Raw genomic sequence first — 20,322 nt, 5'->3', positions numbered from 1 at the left:
TCTTTTTTTCCCCCCCAAAGGTCATTTGGTCTTCAGTCTTCAGAATATTTTCCCCAAGCTTTTAAAATATTTATTTATTGATTGATATCCAGACACAGAGACAAAAGAAAATGTGTTTTAAATCATCTTGTTTAGCAGCTTTTGCATCATTCCCTCGATAACCTAAGCTACAAATCTCATAAAATTAGATATCGTGATAGAATATTGTATAAAATGGTACTTGGGGGGGAGGGGGGTGTTGTATTTATCCCCCCGTCTGGCAGGTGCTTTGTTTTACCACTTGAGGTCAGTGTTTCTTACCTTGAAATAGAGTAACCACAGTAACCATGATTTTGCAACATATTTATATCAATTCCTGGTCGAATGAAGAATGTTTTCTGAAAATCATTCAGCGCAGTCGGCACAACAAATGTTAAAGACAATGTTAAGGACAAATCTTAATATCACAGCATCTCATTAACTTCACAGCTGGAACCAACTTGAAGCTTTGTTTTTTTATGTACTTATTTTACTTTAAGAATAAAAATCACAGAGTTGTAACATCAGGCTGCACAGAAATGTCTTCTCAGGTAAGAATGTGTGAGTTTAATCGTTCAACATACCACAAACAACAGTAAAAGGCCTCAGGATGACGCAGGGCGTCCGTCCTTCCAGTAGTTTTTGTAGGTCTCCTGGAACATGTTATTACAGGCTATTTTAGCCTTTAATTTGGAGCAGATGAGGAAGGAGCCGCCCATCTTACGGTGGAGGGAGTAGGTCTCCTCTGGAGGAGGCGTAAGTCGCTCCCTCAGCATCACCGGGATGAGGTTATGAATGCGCTCGGTGGTGCTTTGACTCCCAAAATCAAAGGGCTCCTGAGAGGAGAAGGCCTCTCCGAGGATCATCACGGCATCCACATGAGCGTTCTCCATCGCCTTAAATAAGAACAGTCGGTCACCAAGGAATACTTACACTGTCATCACTAGACCTCTGACATGTGACTATTGCATTTTAAGTGTCTATTTCACCTGTCGGACAAAGTTAATAGAAGTCAAATTCCATAGATTTTATAAATTGGAATACCTGATCATCACCGATAGAGGTCAGTAAAGAGTCACCTAATAACACTACCTTGGACTCGTATCCTGTGAGGAACTTCATCTCTCTGGATTTCTGCAGGACCCCCTCTCTGTTCTGATGTGCAGCTGCATTAATAATCTGTGCAGAGAAAAAAGAAGAAGAAATGGGTTTGCTAATAAAAGTGTAAATTAGGGGTTTTTGTGTCAGTTGCCTTTTATTTCATATTTCAGTTTTGATTAAATATTTCATGCTCTTTGGTTGTTTGGTGTGTGTGTGTATATATATAGATATATATATCTATATATATATATATATATATATAGAGATATATATATATATATATATCTATATCTCTATATATATAGATATATATATATCTATATATAGATATATATATATATATCTATATATATATATATCTATATATAGATAGATAGATAGATCTATATATAGATATATATATTTATAGATATAGATAGATATCTCTATATCGACAGACAGACAGACCTAATATTTGTAGTGTACATGACAGATTAACAGAATAAATTTAACTGAAAAATGTTTCTTCAACTTCTCACCTCAATGTACATGTCAGTGAAGCTCTTATCAAAACCTCGTGTGGCTCCAAAGTCCAGCAGTGCAATCTGAAGATCCCAAAAGAAGGTCCCACATCAAAATGCTGAATATAATGAGAGCGAATGTGAGGTGATCAGAGATGGGCTGACCTTGTGAGCTTGTGGGTCAAAATAGAAGTTGGACCAATTTGGATCAGTCTGCATGTATCTGAACTCAAACAGCTCCCTCAGGCACAGGATTAGGATTTGCTCACAAATCTGTTCAAAGAAAGGGATATAAAAAAAAAAAAAGACTTGTCAAGAACTACAGGTTGACATGCCTCTGGCATAAATCTGCACCCTGGCCTCCGGAGCCTTTGGCAGCGTGCAGGTGTAAACTGCTCCGTGAGTGGTGTCGTGTTTATGGCAAACATACCTCATTCCTGAGCTCCTGTGAGAGGTCAGTGGCCTGGTCCAGAGGGAAACCAGGCACCAGTGTCGTGGTGAGGACGTGCTGGCTGCTCAGCTCATCGACAACATCAGGCACATAGAAGAAGGGGTGATCCTTCAGCAGTTCCCTGACAAACAAACATGAAAATGTCTGATAGGCAAGAAACTATTTACATTCACAAATAAATAAATGTGAGTGGGTTTAAACAAATCTATAACCCAAACTGGTAATACAAAGATTAACTTCTTAATGCATAAACGTATGACATCTTCACTGCCCCCTGGTGGTGGACTGGAGAATTAGCCAGCACCTCAGAACAAGGTAATTCTGTGACTGACTCACTGGAACTTTTTAGCACATTTGGCCTCTCTTATGTAATCACACTCCAGCGCCAGCTCCCGGCTCATGACTTCGATGAGGTGCTCAGGAAATAGTCCTGCACAAGAGGGCAGATGTTAAAAACAACGGCACGTCCGTTTGGCAACGGACAAAAGCAGCCATTATCGAAGACGGGAAAACTCTCACACAATGTTACCTTCAGGCAGCACGTTGCTCAAACTCAGAGCAGTCATGATATTATTCACGTCACTGTTGATACTCTTTGCCACTCCGGGATACTGAAGCAGGAGATAAAATGGTGTGGGTTTATTTAAATCTGCACTGCTGTGCCGTAGCTCACATCTTTTTTGGTTCCTCTACACCCCTGACCTGAATCTTCATCGCCACCTCTCTGCCGCCCTTCAACCTCCCTAAATGCACCTGACCGATAGACGCCGCCGCGAAGGGCTTCTCCTCGAAGTACTCCAGCTTGTCTCTCCAGTCAGGACCGAGGTCGCTGCTGACGGCTTTCTGCAGACAGAACGGGAACATTCTCATCCGTGGGCCAGGACGCCAGATGTCAGCCGTGGCAGCTGGCCATACTCTACCATCATCTGTCTGGATGGCATGAAGTCTGCGCTCTGACGGACGCGCTCGAAGATCTTAGCCAGCTGAGGGTTAATGAAGGCGTCGTCTGGAAGAGGGCAAGTCAAAAACATGCGCAGATTCAGTTCAGTCCGCATCTCCGGTGCGTTAGAATACAGACTCTAGAGTAGATTTGTGTTGATGTAAGGACAATCATTTTTAAAATAGCAAGCATAAGCTTATCATAAGACAACATTTCCTCATCTGGATAGATGCTAGTACCCTCAGACCAAATCAAACCTCAACATATGGGATGCATTGATACTGCAGTAGTGACACATGGACGTTTTTATCTCATAGACACACAGGCTCTCGACCACAATGATAACAGAAAAGAGGTACAAAACAACAGCAGACGGCTCAGGGCAGTGTGTCGCTGTGAGAGCGACCAGGGCGGCTCTGCGAGGTTTTCATCCTACAATAGCTCTGCTGGAATGGTGCTTACTGTGCTCAGCTGGCCCCAGGTCTATTTTAGCTGATGACATTTCTCTGTTATGAGCCCGGTTTGTTTACTGCAGACCTGAGTCATGACCAGGTTGTTGGGAAGCAACAGTTTACAGCGTTTGGTCTCAGATGACAGACGGGCTCTTGCTGCACACATGAAAGAGCCGCCTCACCTTGAATACTGAGCATCTGGCCGATTTTCAGAGCAGCACCGCGGACTTTACAAAGCGTGCGGACGATTCTTTCAGCGTTGGCTTCAGAGAGGAAGGCACTACGGTCCAGAATGGACTGTTTATCACCTTCAAAAACAGAGAAAACATGCTAAGTTCTAACCACAATCAAAATGTAGGCAGAGTGAGAAGCCGTTAGGGGCGAGTGCAGCCTCAGGCTATCACAACAAAGCAGGTATCGTCCCATCACCTTGTTGATGGGGTCTTAAAGTCTTCTTTGCCACCTCGGCGATGGCGCCGATCCCGAGTCCGACTGCCAAACCTGCGAAAAGAATCAAGTCGCTCACAAACAGGAAAAACAAAGTTGACCTCACCGACCCCCACTTAGAAACCGGTGAACACACTCGCCTCCGAAATTGACCAGCCGGCCAATCCGAGTGACGGGCACCTTCCTCTCTCTGGCTCTGTCGCTGAGCTGGAACACAGAGTGTGAGCGTGATTCACATAAAAAGGCATCGACACGTCCGGTGTGGAAACAGCCAGCAGTGATCATCACGTTACCGCTTGCTTGTGCTGCTTGGTGTCTTTTTTCTTGGCATTTTCTGCCGATTTCTGCGGCTCCCCCGCAGAGTCGTCCTGGGTGAACAGCCGGGCGTGTCTAGAGAACAGCCGCCTGGGCCACTCCCAGTGGTCCTTTTTAGGTCCGGGCCTTCTACCGCAGCTCCACTGCCCAGCGTTCACACTCCTGATGACCCCGCCGCCAAAACAAGCCGCCATGGTTGAATACCTGTGAGCTGGCTCTGCCGCCACTCCGTGGAGCTCCGGTTTATTCAAAATCTCCTGGAATGTAAATTATGATTTCTATAAATAAAACATGTAGCATCACATTCTTGGCCCAAGTAAGATGTTTGTTAAATTAAAAAACTAGCAAGTTAGCTCATCTTAGTATTAAGCATGGAGACTGGGCTCCTGTTACAACACTTTAAATAGTCAGGTTAGCTGCTAAGCTAAGCTAAGCTAAGCTAAGTGAAGGCTGCTGGCTTTTTTTTAGTAAAGATGTAACTGTTTTATTTGTATTTAATCAAGCAGGAATTATCAAAAATATATCTCCAATTTAGACATTAAGGATTCAATTACACAGCCCTGACTGACTTCCCCCATCTTTTGGACCACATCCACTAAAGACTTTTAATTATTTACAGCTGTCAAAACAACGGAGCTAATTTAAGTTCTAATTTTGAACCACAAACCTTTAAGACAGATTACTCAAACCTCCTGCAGCTACAGCTGATTTCATTGGTATTAATAAATTTCGTTAAAAGCAACTTTTTATTCAGTGTCCTTATTTGAATTGGTTAAAAGTTAAACAGCAATATTGACCTGGGTTATTGATGGGCTCAAGGGCCACTGAAGGTCCCTGGAGCCCCCTACATGTATGATTGGCTGTATCTTTGCTTTGTTGGTGTTGATGAGGTGATGAGGGCAGAACCACAGAAAGAATCTGGATCGCATGTTAGTGAAACTCTATCTGTCACAAGCAGGCTCACCCTTGCTGATCCAGCAGCGTGATGGAAGTTCACCAGCCTCTGCCTTGTGGGTTTGTGCAGGCCCTCCTGTGGGGCTCTGCAGGCCACCTGCTTCATCCAGCTCAGGCCCCTCCGGACCACAACGTCACCTGTCATGGTGCTGATGTTCAGACCTGCAGGAATCACAAGGGTTTATGGAAGCGTCTGTGCCCACACGTGTAGGATGAAGCATGACTATATCCCAGACGTGGGGGGGGGGGGGACACACCCTTCAATCCTGACCAAAGTGCAACATTAACTTGGGCGATAAGAGATTGGAGACTCTTGGAGCAAACACGGCCCCATTATCATTCAATCAAACACTTAAACGGCTGATTTCCCCTCATAATTAAAGCAAACTCGCTCACCTCTCAGGAGATGTCCTCTCAGCCCCGTCAGCATGCGGGGAGCATCGTGCGGGGGCTGCAGCGGGGCGCAGCGGTTCACCTTGACTTGACTTGACACTCTTCGGACTAAAACACCTCAGCTTCAGCCCCGCAGCGAGGAAACCGACACGCTGAAGGACACGCAACTTTTCCAGCGAGGCGACGCCGCAGGGAAGTTTAACCGCGGCGCACCAATGAGGGAACGTTCCGCCGACGGCTCTGGTCAGCCAGCAAACTCCAGACTGGCTGCAGAGCCTGTCAATCCCGGCCCCACTACACAGTGTGACGTGTCCCGCTGGGCGGTCCGTGAAGTGCACACGCGTGGCGTTTAGTGACGCTCGTAAAAAGTCACTCTCCGTTTGATTCAATCTCAGAATTGATGGCAAGTTTTTTTTGGTTTTGTTTTTACTAATATAAGTCTAAGGACAGTTGGGAGGACATGCAAATTAATACAAATCTGTGCTTTCTACAGTTTCAGCCATTAAATATATGACTTAGTGAGTACTTATTGCCATAATGTTCCACCCAGCAGTGAACAGATTTGTCTGTTTTTGTTAAAAAGCCTGTATATATTTTACCACTGACACGCAGGCGGGATGAGAAACCACATTCATTCGAAGCTCTGCTGAGATTTGCTGATGTTAATATGAAAACCACCCCACATTTTATGAAAACAAGGGGTTTAGATGCAGCAGGGATGTGGAAAAAGCATCATCATTCAAGAATAACGCCATATAATTCACATGAGATTTATTTAACACTTTTGCAGGCTTAATGAATGATTCTTGAGTATATCTGAATAATTCAGTCAGGTCCAAATGATTAAGTTATATTTTTAAGACGGTCAGGGTCTGACGACGGATTTTAACTTTGGAAAGAGTCGGAGAGCATTCTGTGTTGTCGCCTCCATCACCTTCTGCAGCGACACCCCTTTGATTTTACTGATGTACTCAGCAGATATACAGATGTTACCGGGCTCATTTCTCACCTGCGATGATGGCAAAAAACAGAGAAAATGATACATTTATTTAACAGCCAAGAATAAAATGGCATCAGAACCAACTTTACTTGAATCTGAGGGGACAAACTACCTGCTTTTCTGGGCCCAGAGCAGGCGAATCGGTTTCTAGGCAGATGTTCTCCAGTGGCAACTGTTTTACGAGTTTCTGCTTCTTGTTGGAAAATACAAAAAGAAGCCATCATTAATTATTAACACCCCAAGTGATAAAGTCAGCTAGTATGAGCCAAGTAAACAAGTTTGTGCTATCTGAGCTGACGCCATGTCAGGCTTGGGCTATGTAATCTGTACGTGCTGGCATATAAAGGACACGGATATCTGTGTAGACGCCTGGTTTTTACCCACATTTGCACACATATATCACAAATATGAATGTGTAGTATGTGCAGTGCGCTCTGCTGTACCTGCTCACTGCGAATTATAGAGGGCGGTATAGAAAAATAATAGCCAGCCTTCACTCCCTCCATGGCAACAGAGGGTTTCCCATCAAAGGCATGGAGCAAAGCCTTTTCGACCCCTGGTGGAAGCCAGAGGAATTACAACTGCGTTCTCGGTAACGGTCACTCAACAGGCTGTAGAACGTAAACAGCTGTTTACCTTGTTCTTTCAGGAGGTGGATGGTGGGCCTCCCCGCAGACCGTGAATGGACATTTCTAGCAATATAAACATTTCTTATTTCTATTATGTTCATGCACAGGTAGAGAGACTCTACCAATAGATCCATTTGTGCATCCGTGCAATGATTTCAATGATCATTTGACTCACAGAGGGAGATCCAGTTCCTTTGCTAGCTGAGCCTGACGAATAAGGACCTGCCTCTGGTTGTCCTTCTCAGTGTCTCCGCTGACATATCGGGGTGTAAAATCCAAACCTACCTGAAATAGCAAAAAATAAATGAATAAAAATTCGGAAATACAAATGATCAGGCCAAAAAATGTTTCTTGAATTTGCAATACAAATACTATTATTACCTCTCCGATGGCAACAAGGTGGTCTCTGTACCTCTCTATTAGGGGTAAAGCAGCATCTAGATCCTACATAATGGAAAGGTAATGGGGATAGATTTGTGCAATTGGCTGTAACCCTGTTTTATTACAGATGTGCATAAAACCAGGTCTTTGTTGTCAACTGTAGAGTCCTGAAACTTTATCAAACGCTTTCAGTTCCTAGTAATTTGCTTTACATTTTGAGGTAAAAAGCACAGTAGCTGAAAACTTGTCAGCTGCCTGGTTTGGTCATTTGGGTAAAATGACCCTTAAATCTACCTGAAGAACAGCTCCTCTCTGCTGCCCAGGGGAGACTTCTTGAACAGGGTGGACTCCGAGGCAGGGGAAAATAAACCCTGGGAATCTAGGAAAACGAGAGAGGACGGGAAGAAATAAGTAAGAAAGGCGACCATTTGTTAGGCTGGAGATGTTGCAGTTAAGGTACCTTTGTGACAGGTCAATAATCCTGTCAAACTCTCCAGCATGCTCAGCCACAGCTAAAAGCGCCAATAATCCGGCCTTTGGGATAACATGGCACAGAAATTAACGTAAAAATCAGCAGTACCTATTTCAGATATGAGAAGTTTCTTGGGCGAAACGTCCCACCTTTTGCGAATTTTTAATCACTTCATCGATATCCTGATAAAGAGAATAAAAAAAACGTAAATCCGTGACACATATTTGGAATCAAGTTCAATCAAAACATTCCCCTATGTTTTTAGGACAGTGTTATACAATCAGGTAGACAGCCACTCGAGCCACTTCCGCAAACAGATCATCTCTGCGCATGCGCTGATTATTATTATTATTATTATTTTTTTTTTTTTTTTTTAAAGAGGCGCCTAATTTATAACCCAGCGTTGGCCGGAGTAGCTGCCTTCTCAAATATCTGATAGCTGGTATTATACCGCCTTCATACAATGACACAAATCAAACCGTATCCGTATCTTAAGGAAGTTGTACTTACTCGTTAGGCTCGTTAGGTACCTTTTGTCACCTGCCTTCTCTTTATCATGTGACAGTCATTTGGTGGTAGCTTTTTGGGTTTTGGTCACCAACTGGTCCAGCTCGAAATGTTTCTAGCCGTTAGTTTCGTAGTGTCGTTTCTGTTTTGTGGTACAGGCACAGCGATTAGATACGAACCGAACTGGAAATCCATCGACTCCCGCCCGCTGCCAGAATGGTACGACCAGGCCAAGTTCGGGATCTTCATCCACTGGGGAGTTTTCTCCGTTCCGAGTTTCGGCAGCGAGTGGTTCTGGTGGGTGTCCAACACAATTCTAGCAGCTTATTGTGGGTGCTTTGCAGTCTCACATTTGCACCATGATCAATAAGAAGAAAAAAAAAGTTTAATGCAGCAACTTTATTTCCTAGAGAGGTCAAAGACACATGGAATTATATGGAAGCATTTTTATGATTGTAGAGGTAATTAAATGCAACTTCTCTGAAACTGATCTATGTGCTTTTACTGCAGGTCTTTAATTATGTATCAGATGTTTAATGCTTCACATTTAAATGCAATAACTCTTTTTAACCATGGTCCTTATCAGAAGTACATGATATTTGGTTGTGCAGTAATGTGGATTTTTGTTTTGTATTGTTTTCCATTCTAGGTGGTTTTGGGAGAAAGAAAAGATGAAGCCATATGTTGAGTTTATGCAGAACAATTACCCTCCAGATTTCAAGTATCAAGATTTTGCTCCTCAGTTCACCGCTGAGTTCTTTGATGCCAAGGAATGGACGGATATCCTCGCCTCATCTGGAGCAAAGTATGTGGTTTTGACCACCAAGCACCATGAAGGTTTGGGACATGATCAAAATGTTAAAGAGGATATAATTCCACATACAAGTGCGTAATATTGGCTTTTGACTATTTCCAGGATTCACACTGTGGGGCTCAAAGAACTCCTGGAACTGGAATGCAGTGGATGTTGGACCAAAAAGAGATCTGGTGGATGAAGTGGTGACCGCCGTCCGTGCTAACGGTGACCTCCGAGTGGGGCTGTACCATTCTCTCTTTGAATGGTTTAATCCCCTCTATAAAGCAGATGCTGCCAATGTTTTCACTACCAACTACTTTCCCACAATGAAAACTCTACCTGAGCTTTACGAGCTCATCCTCAAGTACAAACCAGAGGTGCTGTGGTCTGATGGGGATGGTGACGCACCAGATACCTATTGGAACAGCACTGGCTTCTTAGCCTGGCTCTACAACGACAGGTATTTTATTTTATAATGTATTTTATCCAGTTCAACATGATGATGATGCGCGCTTTCCTCACAGTCCAGTTCGAGACACAGTTGTGACCAATGACCGTTGGGGTTATGGTTCCATTTGCACCCACGGAGGATTTTATACCGGCATTGATCGTTACATACCAGAACATCCGATCAAGCACAAATGGGAAAACTGCATGACAATTGACATTAGGTCCTGGGGTTACAGGCGAAACGCTCCCCTGAGTGACTACCTCAGCATTGAGCAGCTCGTGGCGGTGAGAGATGTTTGTTTTCATGGCTATGTGTTATAATGGCAGTGTCACGCATTTTTAAGCTTGTCAAAATGTCTGTGTAAATTCTCAGTCATCCAGGTCATTGTGTCCAAGGTAGTTTTCTCTGTCAACTGGACTGGGTTTCTTCTCTTGAAGACGTTTCGCCTTCTATCCAGAAGGCTTCTTCAGTTCTGAAATCGCTGGGGAGAGAGCTTGAAAATATATAGCCCCTGTGGACCATCTGCATGCTAATGATCCGGGTGGTCACCTGAGAGTCGTTAGCAGGGTCGTTGGTCGGGTCGTTCACCTAGTTTCTGTTGAGATGTCTCTCCTTTGTCTGCTGGGTCACATGGTGGTGAGTCTCCAGGTCTCTTGGAATGGTGTGAATGTTTGGTTTGCTGTTGGAAGGAGTGGAGGACTGCATTGTATGTGGGTGACAGGAAGTGCCTCAGGCCACCACCTCTGTTTAAGGATGGTTTTTCCAGTTTGACATGGATAGCTGCCTTGACTCCCCTTTCAAACCAGCGGTCTTCTCTGGCCAGTATCCTTACTTGGCTGTCCTCGAAGGAGGGCCCACTCTCCTTTAAGTGTAAGTGGACTGCTGAATCCTGACCCGAAGAGGTGGCACGTCTGTGTTGTGCCATTCTTCTGTGGAGTGGTTGTTTGGTTTCCCCAATGTACAGTTCCTTGCATTCCTCCTGGCACTGTACAGCATAAACAACATTACATTGTTTGGGTCTTGGTGTCTTGTCCTTTGGGTGTACTAACCTCTGTCTGAGAGTGTTGCTGGGTTTGAACTGAACCGGTATGTCGTGTTTCTGGAGGATCCTCCTAAACTTCTCCGAGACTCCAGACAGGTAGGGGATGGAAACGCTGCGGCGTTTGTTTCTCTCCTCCTCTCCTTTGCTGGGGTCTTGCTTTCTTGAGGTTTTGGTGAAGGCCCAGTCTGGGTAGCCACATGTTTTGAGAGCTGTCTTAATGTGGTCCTGTTCCTTCTTTCTGCCTTGGGATGTGGTGGGTATTTCTCTGGCCCGGTGTTGGAGAGTTCTGATCACTCCCAACTTGTGTTCCAGTGGGTGGTGAGAGTCAAACTGGAGGTACTGGTCAGTATGTGTAGGTTTCCTGTAGACTTCGATGGTGAGATTTCTGTCCTCAGTGATCTTGACCGCGCAGTCCAGAAAGGCCAGACTGTTTCCTTTTACATCTTCCCGGGTGAATTTTACATGCTCGTCTGTTTTGTTGAGGTGATCGGAGAACGCTTCCAATTCTTGTGTTTGAATTTTGACCCAGGTGTCATCCACATACCTGAACCAGTGGCTTGGCGCAGTTCCTGTGAAGGATGTCAGGGCCTGGGATTCCACCTTCTCCATGTATAGATTGGCAACTATGGGGGATACTGGTGAGCCCATGGCACAGCCATGTTTCTGCCTGTAGAAGCCTTCTCTGTACTGGAAATAGGTGGTGTTCAAACACAGGTCCAGCATGGTGCAGATTTGGGCCGGTGTTAAGGTTGTTCTTTCTGTAAGATTCTTGTCCAATAGAAGGTGCTTGTGGATGGTGTCTATGGCGCTGGCGGTGGGGATGCACGTGAAGAGTGACGTGACATCATAAGATACCATAGTCTCTTCTGGAAGTAGTGTGAGTCCAACGACTTTTTGAGCAAAGTCTTGGGAGTTTTTGATGTGGTGTGGGGTGTTGCCAACCATGGGCGACAAGATGGAGGCCAAGTATTTGGAAATGTTGTAGGTTACAGAATTGATGCTGCTTACTATGGGTCTGAGAGGGGTTTCTCCTGGATATAGACGGTAGTATTGTGGTCTGTCAATGGCTTTATCCTTTTCCAGTTTCTGTAGTAAGACAGAACATCACAGACCACAATACTACCGTCTATATCCAGGAGAAACCATCCCTTGCATTTATGGATTGCCCAAGATCCACAAACCAGGGACCCCTCTCAGACCCATAGTAAGCAGCATCAATTCTGTAACCTACAACATTTCCAAATACTTGGCCTCCATCTTGTCGCCCATGGTTGGCAACACCCCACACCACATCAAAAACTCCCAAGACTTTGCTCAAAAAGTCGTTGGACTCACACTACTTCCAGAAGAGACTATGGTATCTTATGTCACGTCACTCTTCACGTGCATCCCCACCGCCAGCGCCATAGACACCATCCACAAGCACCTTCTATTGGACAAGAATCTTACAGAAAGAACAACCTTAACACCGGCCCAAATCTGCACCATGCTGGACCTGTGTTTGAACACCACCTATTTCCAGTACAGAGAAGGCTTCTACAGGCAGAAACATGGCTGTGCCATGGGCTCACCAGTATCCCCCATAGTTGCCAATCTATACATGGAGAAGGTGGAATCCCAGGCCCTGACATCCTTCACAGGAACTGCGCCAAGCCACTGGTTCAGGTATGTGGATGACACCTGGGTCAAAATTCAAACACAAGAATTGGAAGCGTTCTCCCATCACCTCAACAAAACAGACGAGCATGTAAAATTCACCCGGGAAGATGTAAAAGGAAACAGTCTGGCCTTTCTGGACTGCGCGGTCAAGATCACTGAGGACAGAAATCTCACCATCGAAGTCTACAGGAAACCTACACATACTGACCAGTACCTCCAGTTTGACTCTCACCACCCACTGGAACACAAGTTGGGAGTGATCAGAACTCTCCAACACCGGGCCAGAGAAATACCCACCACATCCCAAGGCAGAAAGAAGGAACAGGACCACATTAAGACAGCTCTCAAAACATGTGGCTACCCAGACTGGGCCTTCACCAAAACCTCAAGAAAGCAAGACCCCAGCAAAGGAGAGGAGGAGAGAAACAAACGCCGCAGCGTTTCCATCCCCTACCTGTCTGGAGTCTCAGAGAAGTTTAGGAGGATCCTCCAGAAACACGACATACCGGTTCAGTTCAAACCCAGCAACACTCTCAGACAGAGGTTAGTACACCCAAAGGACAAGACACCAAGACCCAAACAAAGTAATGTTGTTTATGCTGTACAGTGCCAGGAGAAATGCAAGGAACTGTACATTGGGGAAACCAAACAACCTCTCCACAGAAGAATGGCACAACACAGACGCGCCACCTCTTCGGGTCAGGATTCAGCAGTCCACCTACACCTAAAGGAGAGTGGGCACTCCTTCGAGGACAGCCAAGTAAGGATACTGGCCAGAGAAGACCGCTGGTTTGAAAGGGGAGTCAAGGCAGCTATCCATGTCAAACTGGAAAAACCATCCTTAAACAGAGGTGGTGGCCTGAGGCACTTCCTGTCACCCACATACAATGCAGTCCTCCACTCCTTCCAACAGCAAACCAAACATTCACACCATTCCAAGAGACCTGGAGACTCACCACCATGTGACACAGCAGACAAAGGAGAGACATCTCAACAGAAACTAGGTGAACGACCCGACCAACGACCCTGCTAACGACTCTCAGGTGACCACCCAGATCATTAGCATGCAGATGGTCCACAGGGGCTATATATTTTCAAGCTCTCTCCCCAGCGAGTTCAGAACTGAAGAAGCCTTCTGGATAGAAGGCGAAACGTCTTCAAGAGAAGAAACCCAGTCCAGTTGACAGAGAAAACTACCTTGGATAAGCTTGTCAAACTAATTAATCTGAACATTCTTTATACTTATGGTAGTTTGGAGGTAGACAGCGCCCTCTGCTGGGTCATTTTCAGAACATTGCATATTTTGTCCATGTGTCTTGGCATTTCATTCAAATATCAATAAAATATTTGCATAGATGTAATAAATACAATTTCCTTAAATTTTCCCTGTGTTTGTTTGTGTCAGATTTTGGTGAAGACTGTGTCTCTTGGCGGGAACCTGCTGATGAATATCGGTCCAACACACGACGGAAGGATTGCCCCCATCTTCGAGGAGCGTCTGAGGCAGATGGGCATGTGGCTGAAGGTCAACGGGGAAGCTATCTACAACACGACTACATGGAGGGCTCAGAATGACACCATCACTCCCAACCTGTGGTCGGTGCTTGGCCATTTGACTGTCGGCGCACGTGACTTCCTAAATACATTTTTAATGGAGCAAATTTTCCACAGGTACACTTTCAAACCGCAAGGGAAAAGCATCTTTGCTATCCTACTGGAGTGGCCAGTGAATGGTTCTGTGATTCTGAGTGAGCCTGTGGTGACACAAGGACACACTCAGGTAAGAGAAGAGATTGGCGTAGAACACAACATACTTTTTAATCATGTATAATAGATATCACTTGGTCTATGACTAACTGGTGTTTTTGATTACATGATGGAGTTTGATATTTGTCACTCATTGGTGCTTGAACGTTGTGAGATTACTACAGCATCCCGGAACTGATGTTCTTGTAATGTTTATTCACGCCGCTGGGTGTCGCTATTTCACGTGTTTCATACTCTTGCTGGCAGTCGATTGATAAGATTACAAATAGTTATATATTACTGCATCAACTGTAAAAAAGAAAAATCCAATTAAACCTGAACATAAAAAGCAATAATGCATTCAACAACATACCCCTTTGGTTTTTATTTTCTTGAAGTTCATCACTCTTTTTCTCTCAAGGTGGAGCTCCTGGGTTACAGGGATCTGCAGTGGGAGCCCTTAAAGCCCAGCGGACTGAGGGTCCTCCTGCCTCAGCTGTCCTTCAGGCAGATACCCTGCCAGTGGGCCTGGACTCTGAAGCTGACAGGTGCCAGTTAGAGAGAAACCACATCACGTGACACGAGGGACAAGAACAAAAGACCAACTCAGAGATTGTTGCATTTCCTACTGATTAAGTTTTTTCTCTCTGTTTGAAGGGAAAACAGCAGAACATAATTTCTAAATGGCCGAAGGTGAATTTCTATCTATTCAAAACTTGTTTTTTTGTCTTTTCATTCCAGGCCTGTGCCTGATTCTTTTAAAAAAAAAAAACACTTGTTTTAAATAAATCCTCCCAATAAAATATCCTTGTTCCTGTTATGTTTTTTTTCGTGGTTTGACCACTGAGTTTTACTTAAATTTTCTTTCAATTCTTTTCATATATACTGTATTCTGCTCGACTATTATGAGCGCCCTCTGCTGCACACATGTGTAATAACGCGCCAGTCGTGCGGGACATTTTAAAGCACTGACGGCGCAAACCGAACTCTACTGCAGCGGACAGCCGGCCCAGGTGAACACGCCTGCCCTGAACGGCACCGGTGAAATGAAATCTCCTCCTCCTCGGTAAGTCTCTGCTCCTCGACACGCAGCACCGCGGCCACGCCGTGTTTTACCGCCGCTTTGTGAGCCCCGTCCGCCGCCCCGCTACAGCGGCCAGCGGTGTTCTCGTCACCGAAGATGGTGCGTCCGCTGCAGGGACGATCTCTCTGTTGTGTCTGCTGTCTATTGCACGCCTTTCAGGTGGGAGGTCCCTGTTCTGCAAATGTTCCATGACGTGCAGATGGGGGGTTTGCAAGGGGTTCTCACGTCCCTGCATCCCACCCCCCACCCCCCCGTCAGCAGGCTTTCCCCAGCTTAGGCCCTGCACATGACAGCTGATCCACAATAAACAACAACAGAGAGACGGGCAGATGACAGACGGGCTCTTGCTGCACACATGAAAGAGCCGCCTCACCTTGAATACTGAGCATCTGGCCGATTTTCAGAGCAGCACCGCGGACTTTACAAAGCGTGCGGACGATTCTTTCAGCGTTGGCTTCAGAGAGGAAGGCACTACGGTCCAGAATGGACTGTTTATCACCTTCAAAAACAGAGAAAACATGCTAAGTTCTAACCACAATCAAAATGTAGGCAGAGTGAGAAGCCGTTAGGGGCGAGTGCAGCCTCAGGCTATCACAACAAAGCAGGTATCGTCCCATCACCTTGTTGATGGGGTCTTAAAGTCTTCTTTGCCACCTCGGCGATGGCGCCGATCCCGAGTCCGACTGCCAAACCTGCGAAAAGAATCAAGTCGCTCACAAACAGGAAAAACAAAGTTGACCTCAGCGACCCCCACTTAGAAACCGGTGAACACACTCGCCTCCGAAATTGACCAGCCGGCCAATCCGAGTGACGGGCACCTTCCTCTCTCTGGCTCTGTCGCTGAGCTGGAACACAGAGTGTGAGCGTGATTCACATAAAAAGGCATCGACACAGTGATCATCACGTTACCGCTTGCTTGTGCTGCTTGGTGTCTTTTTTCTTGGCATTTTCTGCCGATTTCTGCGGCTCCCCCGCAGAGTCGTCCTGGGTGAACAGCCGGGCGTGTCTAGAGAACAGCCGCCTGGGCCACTCCCAGTGGTCCTTTTTAGGTCCGGGCCTTCTACCGCAGCTCCACTGCCCAGCGTTCACACTCCTGATGACCCCGCCGCCAAAACAAGCCGCCATGGTTGAATACCTGTGAGCTGGCTCTGCCGCCACTCCGTGGAGCTCCGGTTTATTCAAAATCTCCTGGAATGTAAATTATGATTTCTATAAATAAAACATGTAGCATCACATTCTTGGCCCAAGTAAGATGTTTGTTAAATTAAAAAACTAGCAAGTTAGCTCATCTTAGTATTAAGCATGGAGACTGGGCTCCTGTTACAATAATTTAAATAGTCAGGTTAGCTGCTAAGCTAAACTAAGCTAAGTTGTAAGGCTGCTGGCTTTTTTTTAGTAAAGATGTAACCGTTTTATTTGTATTTAATCAAGCAGGAATTATCAAAAATATATCTCTAATTTAGACATTAAGGATTCAATTACACAGCCCTGACTGACTTCCCCCATCTTTTGGACCACATCCACTAAAGACTTTTAATTATTTACAGCTGTCAAAACAACGGAGCTAATTTAAGTTCTAATTTTGAACCACAAACCTTTAAGACAGATTACTCAAACCTCCTGCAGCTACAGCTGATTTCATTGGTGTTATTAAATTTCGTTAAAAGCAACTTTTTATTCAGTGTCCTTATTTGAATCGGTTAAAAGTTAAACAGCAATATTGACCTGGGTTATTGATGGGCTCAAGGGCCACTGAAGGTCCCTGGAGCCCCCTACATGTATGATTGGCTGTATCTTTGCTTTGTTGGTGTTGATGAGGTGATGAGGGCAGAACCACAGAAAGAATCTGGATCGCATGTTAGTGAAACTCTATCTGTCACAAGCAGGCTCACCCTTGCTGATCCAGCAGCGTGATGGAAGTTCACCAGCCTCTGCCTGGTGGGTTTGTGCAGGCCCTCCTGTGGGGCTCTGCAGGCCACCTGCTTCATCCAGCTCAGGCCCCTCCGGACCACAACGTCACCTGTCATGGTGCTGATGTTCAGACCTGCAGGAATCACAAGGGTTTATGGAAGCGTCTGTGCCCACACGTGTAGGATGAAGCATGACTATATCCCAGACGTGAAGGGGGGGGGACACACCCTTCAATCCTGACCAAAGTGCAACATTAACTTGGGCGATAAGAGATTGGAGACTCTTGGAGCAAACACGGCCCCATTATCATTCAATCAAACACTTAAACGGCTGATTTCCCCTCATAATTAAAGCAAACTCGCTCACCTCTCAGGAGATGTCCTCTCAGCCCCGTCAGCATGCGGGGAGCATCGTGCGGGGGCTGCAGCGGGGCGCAGCGGTTCACCTTGACTTGACTTGACACTCTTCGGACTAAAACACCTCAGCTTCAGCCCCGCAGCGAGGAAGACGACACGCTGAAGGACACGCAACTTTTCCAGCGAGGCGACGCCGCAGGGAAGTTTAACCGCGGCGCACCAATGAGGGAACGTTCCGCCGACGGCTCTGGTCAGCCAGCAAACTCCAGACTGGCTGCAGAGCCTGTCAATCCCGGCCCCACTACACAGTGTGACGTGTCCCGCTGGGCGGTCCGTGAAGTGCACACGCGTGGCGTTTAGTGACGCTCGTAAAAAGTCACTCTCCGTTTGATTCAATCTCAGAATTAATGGCAAGTTTTTTTTGGTTTTGTTTTTACTAATATAAGTCTAAGGACAGTTGGGAGGACATGCAAATTAATACAAATCTGTGGTTTCTACAGTTTCAGCCATTAAATATATGACTTAGTGAGTACTTATTGCCATAATGTTCCACCCAGCAGTGAACAGATTTGTCTGTTTTTGTTAAAAAGCCTGTATATATTTTACCACTGACACGCAGGCGGGATGAGAAACCACATTCATTCGAAGCTCTGCTGAGATTTGCTGATGTTAATATGAAAACCACCCCACATTTTATGAAAACAAGGGGTTTAGATGCAGCAGGGATGTGGAAAAAGCATCATCATTCAAGAATAACGCCATATAATTCACATGAGATTTATTTAACACTTTTGCAGGCTTAATGAATGATTCTTGAGTATATCTGAATAATTCAGTCAGGTCCAAATGATTAAGTTATATTTTTAAGACGGTCAGGGTCTGACGACGGATTTTAACTTTGGAAAGAGTCGGAGAGCATTCTGTGTTGTCGCCTCCATCACCTTCTGCAGCGACACCCCTTTGATTTTACTGATGTACTCAGCAGATATACAGATGTTACCGGGCTCATTTCTCACCTGCGATGATGGCAAAAAACAGAGAAAATGATACATTTATTTAACAGCCAAGAATAAAATGGCATCAGAACCAACTTTACTTGAATCTGAGGGGACAAACTACCTGCTTTTCTGGGCCCAGAGCAGGCGAATCGGTTTCTAGGCAGATGTTCTCCAGTGGCAGCTGTTTTACGAGTTTCTGCTTCTTGTTGGAAAATACAAAAAGAAGCCATCATTAATTATTAACACCCCAAGTGATAAAGTCAGCTAGTATGAGCCAAGTAAACAAGTTTGTGCTATCTGAGCTGACGCCATGTCAGGCTTGGGCTATGTAATCTGTACGTGCTGGCATATAAAGGACACGGATATCTGTGTAGACGCCTGGTTTTTACCCACATTTGCACACATATATCACAAATATGAATGTGTAGTATGTGCAGTGCGCTCTGCTGTACCTGCTCACTGCGAATTATAGAGGGCGGTATAGAAAAATAATAGCCAGCCTTCACTCCCTCCATGGCAACAGAGGGTTTCCCATCAAAGGCATGGAGCAAAGCCTTTTCGACCCCTGGTGGAAGCCAGAGGAATTACAACTGCGTTCTCGGTAACGGTCACTCAACAGGCTGTAGAACGTAAACAGCTGTTTACCTTGTTCTTTCAGGAGGTGGATGGTGGGCCTCCCCGCAGACCGTGAATGGACATTTCTAGCAATATAAACATTTCTTATTTCTATTATGTTCATGCACAGGTAGAGAGACTCTACCAATAGATCCATTTGTGCATCCGTGCAATGATTTCAATGATCATTTGACTCACAGAGGGAGATCCAGTTCCTTTGCTAGCTGAGCCTGACGAATAAGGACCTGCCTCTGGTTGTCCTTCTCAGTGTCTCCGCTGACATATCGGGGTGTAAAATCCAAACCTACCTGAAATAGCAAAAAATAAATGAATAAAAAATCGGAAATACAAATGATCAGGCCAAAAAATGTTTCTTGAATTTGCAATACAAATACTATTATTACCTCTCCGATGGCAACAAGGTGGTCTCTGTACCTCTCTATTAGGGGTAAAGCAGCATCTAGATCCTACATAATGGAAAGGTAATGGGGATAGATTTGTGCAATTGGCTGTAACCCTGTTTTATTACAGATGTGCATAAAACCAGGTCTTTGTTGTCAACTGTAGAGTCCTGAAACTTTATCAAACACTTTCAGTTCCTAGTAATTTGCTTTACATTTTGAGGTAAAAAGCACAGTAGCTGAAAACTTGTCAGCTGCCTGGTTTGGTCATTTGGGTAAAATGACCCTTAAATCTACCTGAAGAACAGCTCCTCTCTGCTGCCCAGGGGAGACTTCTTGAACAGGGTGGACTCCGAGGCAGGGAAAAATAAACCCTGGGAATCTAGGAAAACGAGAGAGGACGGGAAGAAATAAGTAAGAAAGGCGACCATTTGTTAGGCTGGAGATGTTGCAGTTAAGGTACCTTTGTGACAGGTCAATAATCCTGTCAAACTCTCCAGCATGCTCAGCCACAGCTAAAAGCGCCAATAATCCGGCCTTTGGGATAACATGGCACAGAAATTAACGTAAAAATTAAGCAGTACCTATTTCAGATATGAGAAGTTTCTTGGGCGAAACGTCCCACCTTTTGCGAATTTTTAATCACTTCATCGATATCCTGATAAAGAGAATAAAAAAAACGTAAATCCGTGACACATATTTG

The 20,322-nt window shown here is 45.2% G+C and overlaps 5 protein-coding genes across 8 annotated transcripts; 1 reads left to right on the top strand and 4 right to left on the bottom strand.

Annotated features, from left to right (window-relative positions):
- Positions 1–12: 12 nt before the first annotated feature.
- On the bottom strand, positions 13–5,868 carry coq8ab (coenzyme Q8A, genome duplicate b). 4 transcript variants are annotated; one of them, XM_011619894.2, is made up of 17 exons: positions 5,575–5,868; positions 5,189–5,340; positions 4,203–4,481; positions 4,050–4,116; positions 3,892–3,963; positions 3,645–3,770; positions 2,991–3,076; positions 2,773–2,913; positions 2,600–2,681; positions 2,407–2,500; positions 2,050–2,191; positions 1,785–1,892; positions 1,638–1,703; positions 1,111–1,197; positions 743–914; positions 603–671; positions 13–300 (listed from the first exon to the last, which is right to left on the bottom strand). In XM_011619894.2, the coding sequence occupies exons 1-17, from the start codon at positions 5,606–5,608 to the stop codon at positions 287–289; spliced, it is 1,791 nt and encodes a 596-aa protein (XP_011618196.1). In that variant the 5' UTR covers positions 5,609–5,868; the 3' UTR covers positions 13–286. The 4 variants fall into 4 exon arrangements, with proteins under 4 accessions (XP_011618196.1, XP_011618194.1, XP_011618195.1 ...); XM_011619892.2 differs by having other exon boundaries at positions 603–914; positions 5,575–5,867; XM_011619893.2 differs by lacking the exon at positions 13–300 and having other exon boundaries at positions 328–671; positions 5,575–5,867.
- Positions 5,869–6,327: 459 nt separating this feature from the next.
- Positions 6,328–8,274, bottom strand: LOC115248834 (putative deoxyribonuclease TATDN3; the record flags this gene model as incomplete). Its single annotated transcript, XM_029832716.1, has 9 exons — positions 6,328–6,580; positions 6,684–6,764; positions 7,015–7,127; positions 7,208–7,263; positions 7,376–7,485; positions 7,582–7,644; positions 7,876–7,960; positions 8,042–8,115; positions 8,203–8,274. Coding segments are annotated over 9 exons (798 nt in total), but the record flags the coding sequence as incomplete, so codon positions are not given.
- Positions 8,275–8,491: 217 nt separating this feature from the next.
- On the top strand, positions 8,492–15,028 carry LOC101074759 (plasma alpha-L-fucosidase-like). Its single transcript, XM_029829819.1, has 7 exons — positions 8,492–8,857; positions 9,210–9,397; positions 9,477–9,816; positions 9,881–10,091; positions 13,914–14,104; positions 14,180–14,288; positions 14,676–15,028. The coding sequence occupies exons 1-7, from the start codon at positions 8,670–8,672 to the stop codon at positions 14,811–14,813; spliced, it is 1,365 nt and encodes a 454-aa protein (XP_029685679.1). The 5' UTR covers positions 8,492–8,669; the 3' UTR covers positions 14,814–15,028.
- Positions 14,451–17,918, bottom strand: LOC115247663 (atypical kinase COQ8A, mitochondrial-like). Its single transcript, XM_029830157.1, has 8 exons — positions 17,616–17,918; positions 17,231–17,382; positions 16,248–16,526; positions 16,117–16,183; positions 15,959–16,030; positions 15,712–15,837; positions 14,628–15,631; positions 14,451–14,563 (listed from the first exon to the last, which is right to left on the bottom strand). The coding sequence occupies exons 1-7, from the start codon at positions 17,647–17,649 to the stop codon at positions 15,612–15,614; spliced, it is 750 nt and encodes a 249-aa protein (XP_029686017.1). The 5' UTR covers positions 17,650–17,918; the 3' UTR covers positions 14,451–14,563; positions 14,628–15,611.
- Positions 17,919–18,368: 450 nt separating this feature from the next.
- Positions 18,369–20,316, bottom strand: LOC101074541 (putative deoxyribonuclease TATDN3; the record flags this gene model as incomplete). The annotated part of the gene is made up of 9 exons (XM_011619901.2): positions 18,369–18,621; positions 18,725–18,805; positions 19,056–19,168; positions 19,249–19,304; positions 19,417–19,526; positions 19,623–19,685; positions 19,917–20,001; positions 20,083–20,156; positions 20,245–20,316. Coding segments are annotated over 9 exons (798 nt in total), but the record flags the coding sequence as incomplete, so codon positions are not given.
- Between the last annotated feature and the right edge of the window lie 6 nt (positions 20,317–20,322).

The sequence above is a fragment of the Takifugu rubripes genome, chromosome 2 (assembly GCF_901000725.2).
Source record: "Takifugu rubripes chromosome 2, fTakRub1.2, whole genome shotgun sequence".
Lineage (NCBI taxonomy): Eukaryota > Metazoa > Chordata > Actinopteri > Tetraodontiformes > Tetraodontidae > Takifugu > Takifugu rubripes.
The sequence above is the reverse complement of the archived record's forward strand: the minus strand, read 5'-3'. Positions and strand labels throughout refer to the sequence as shown.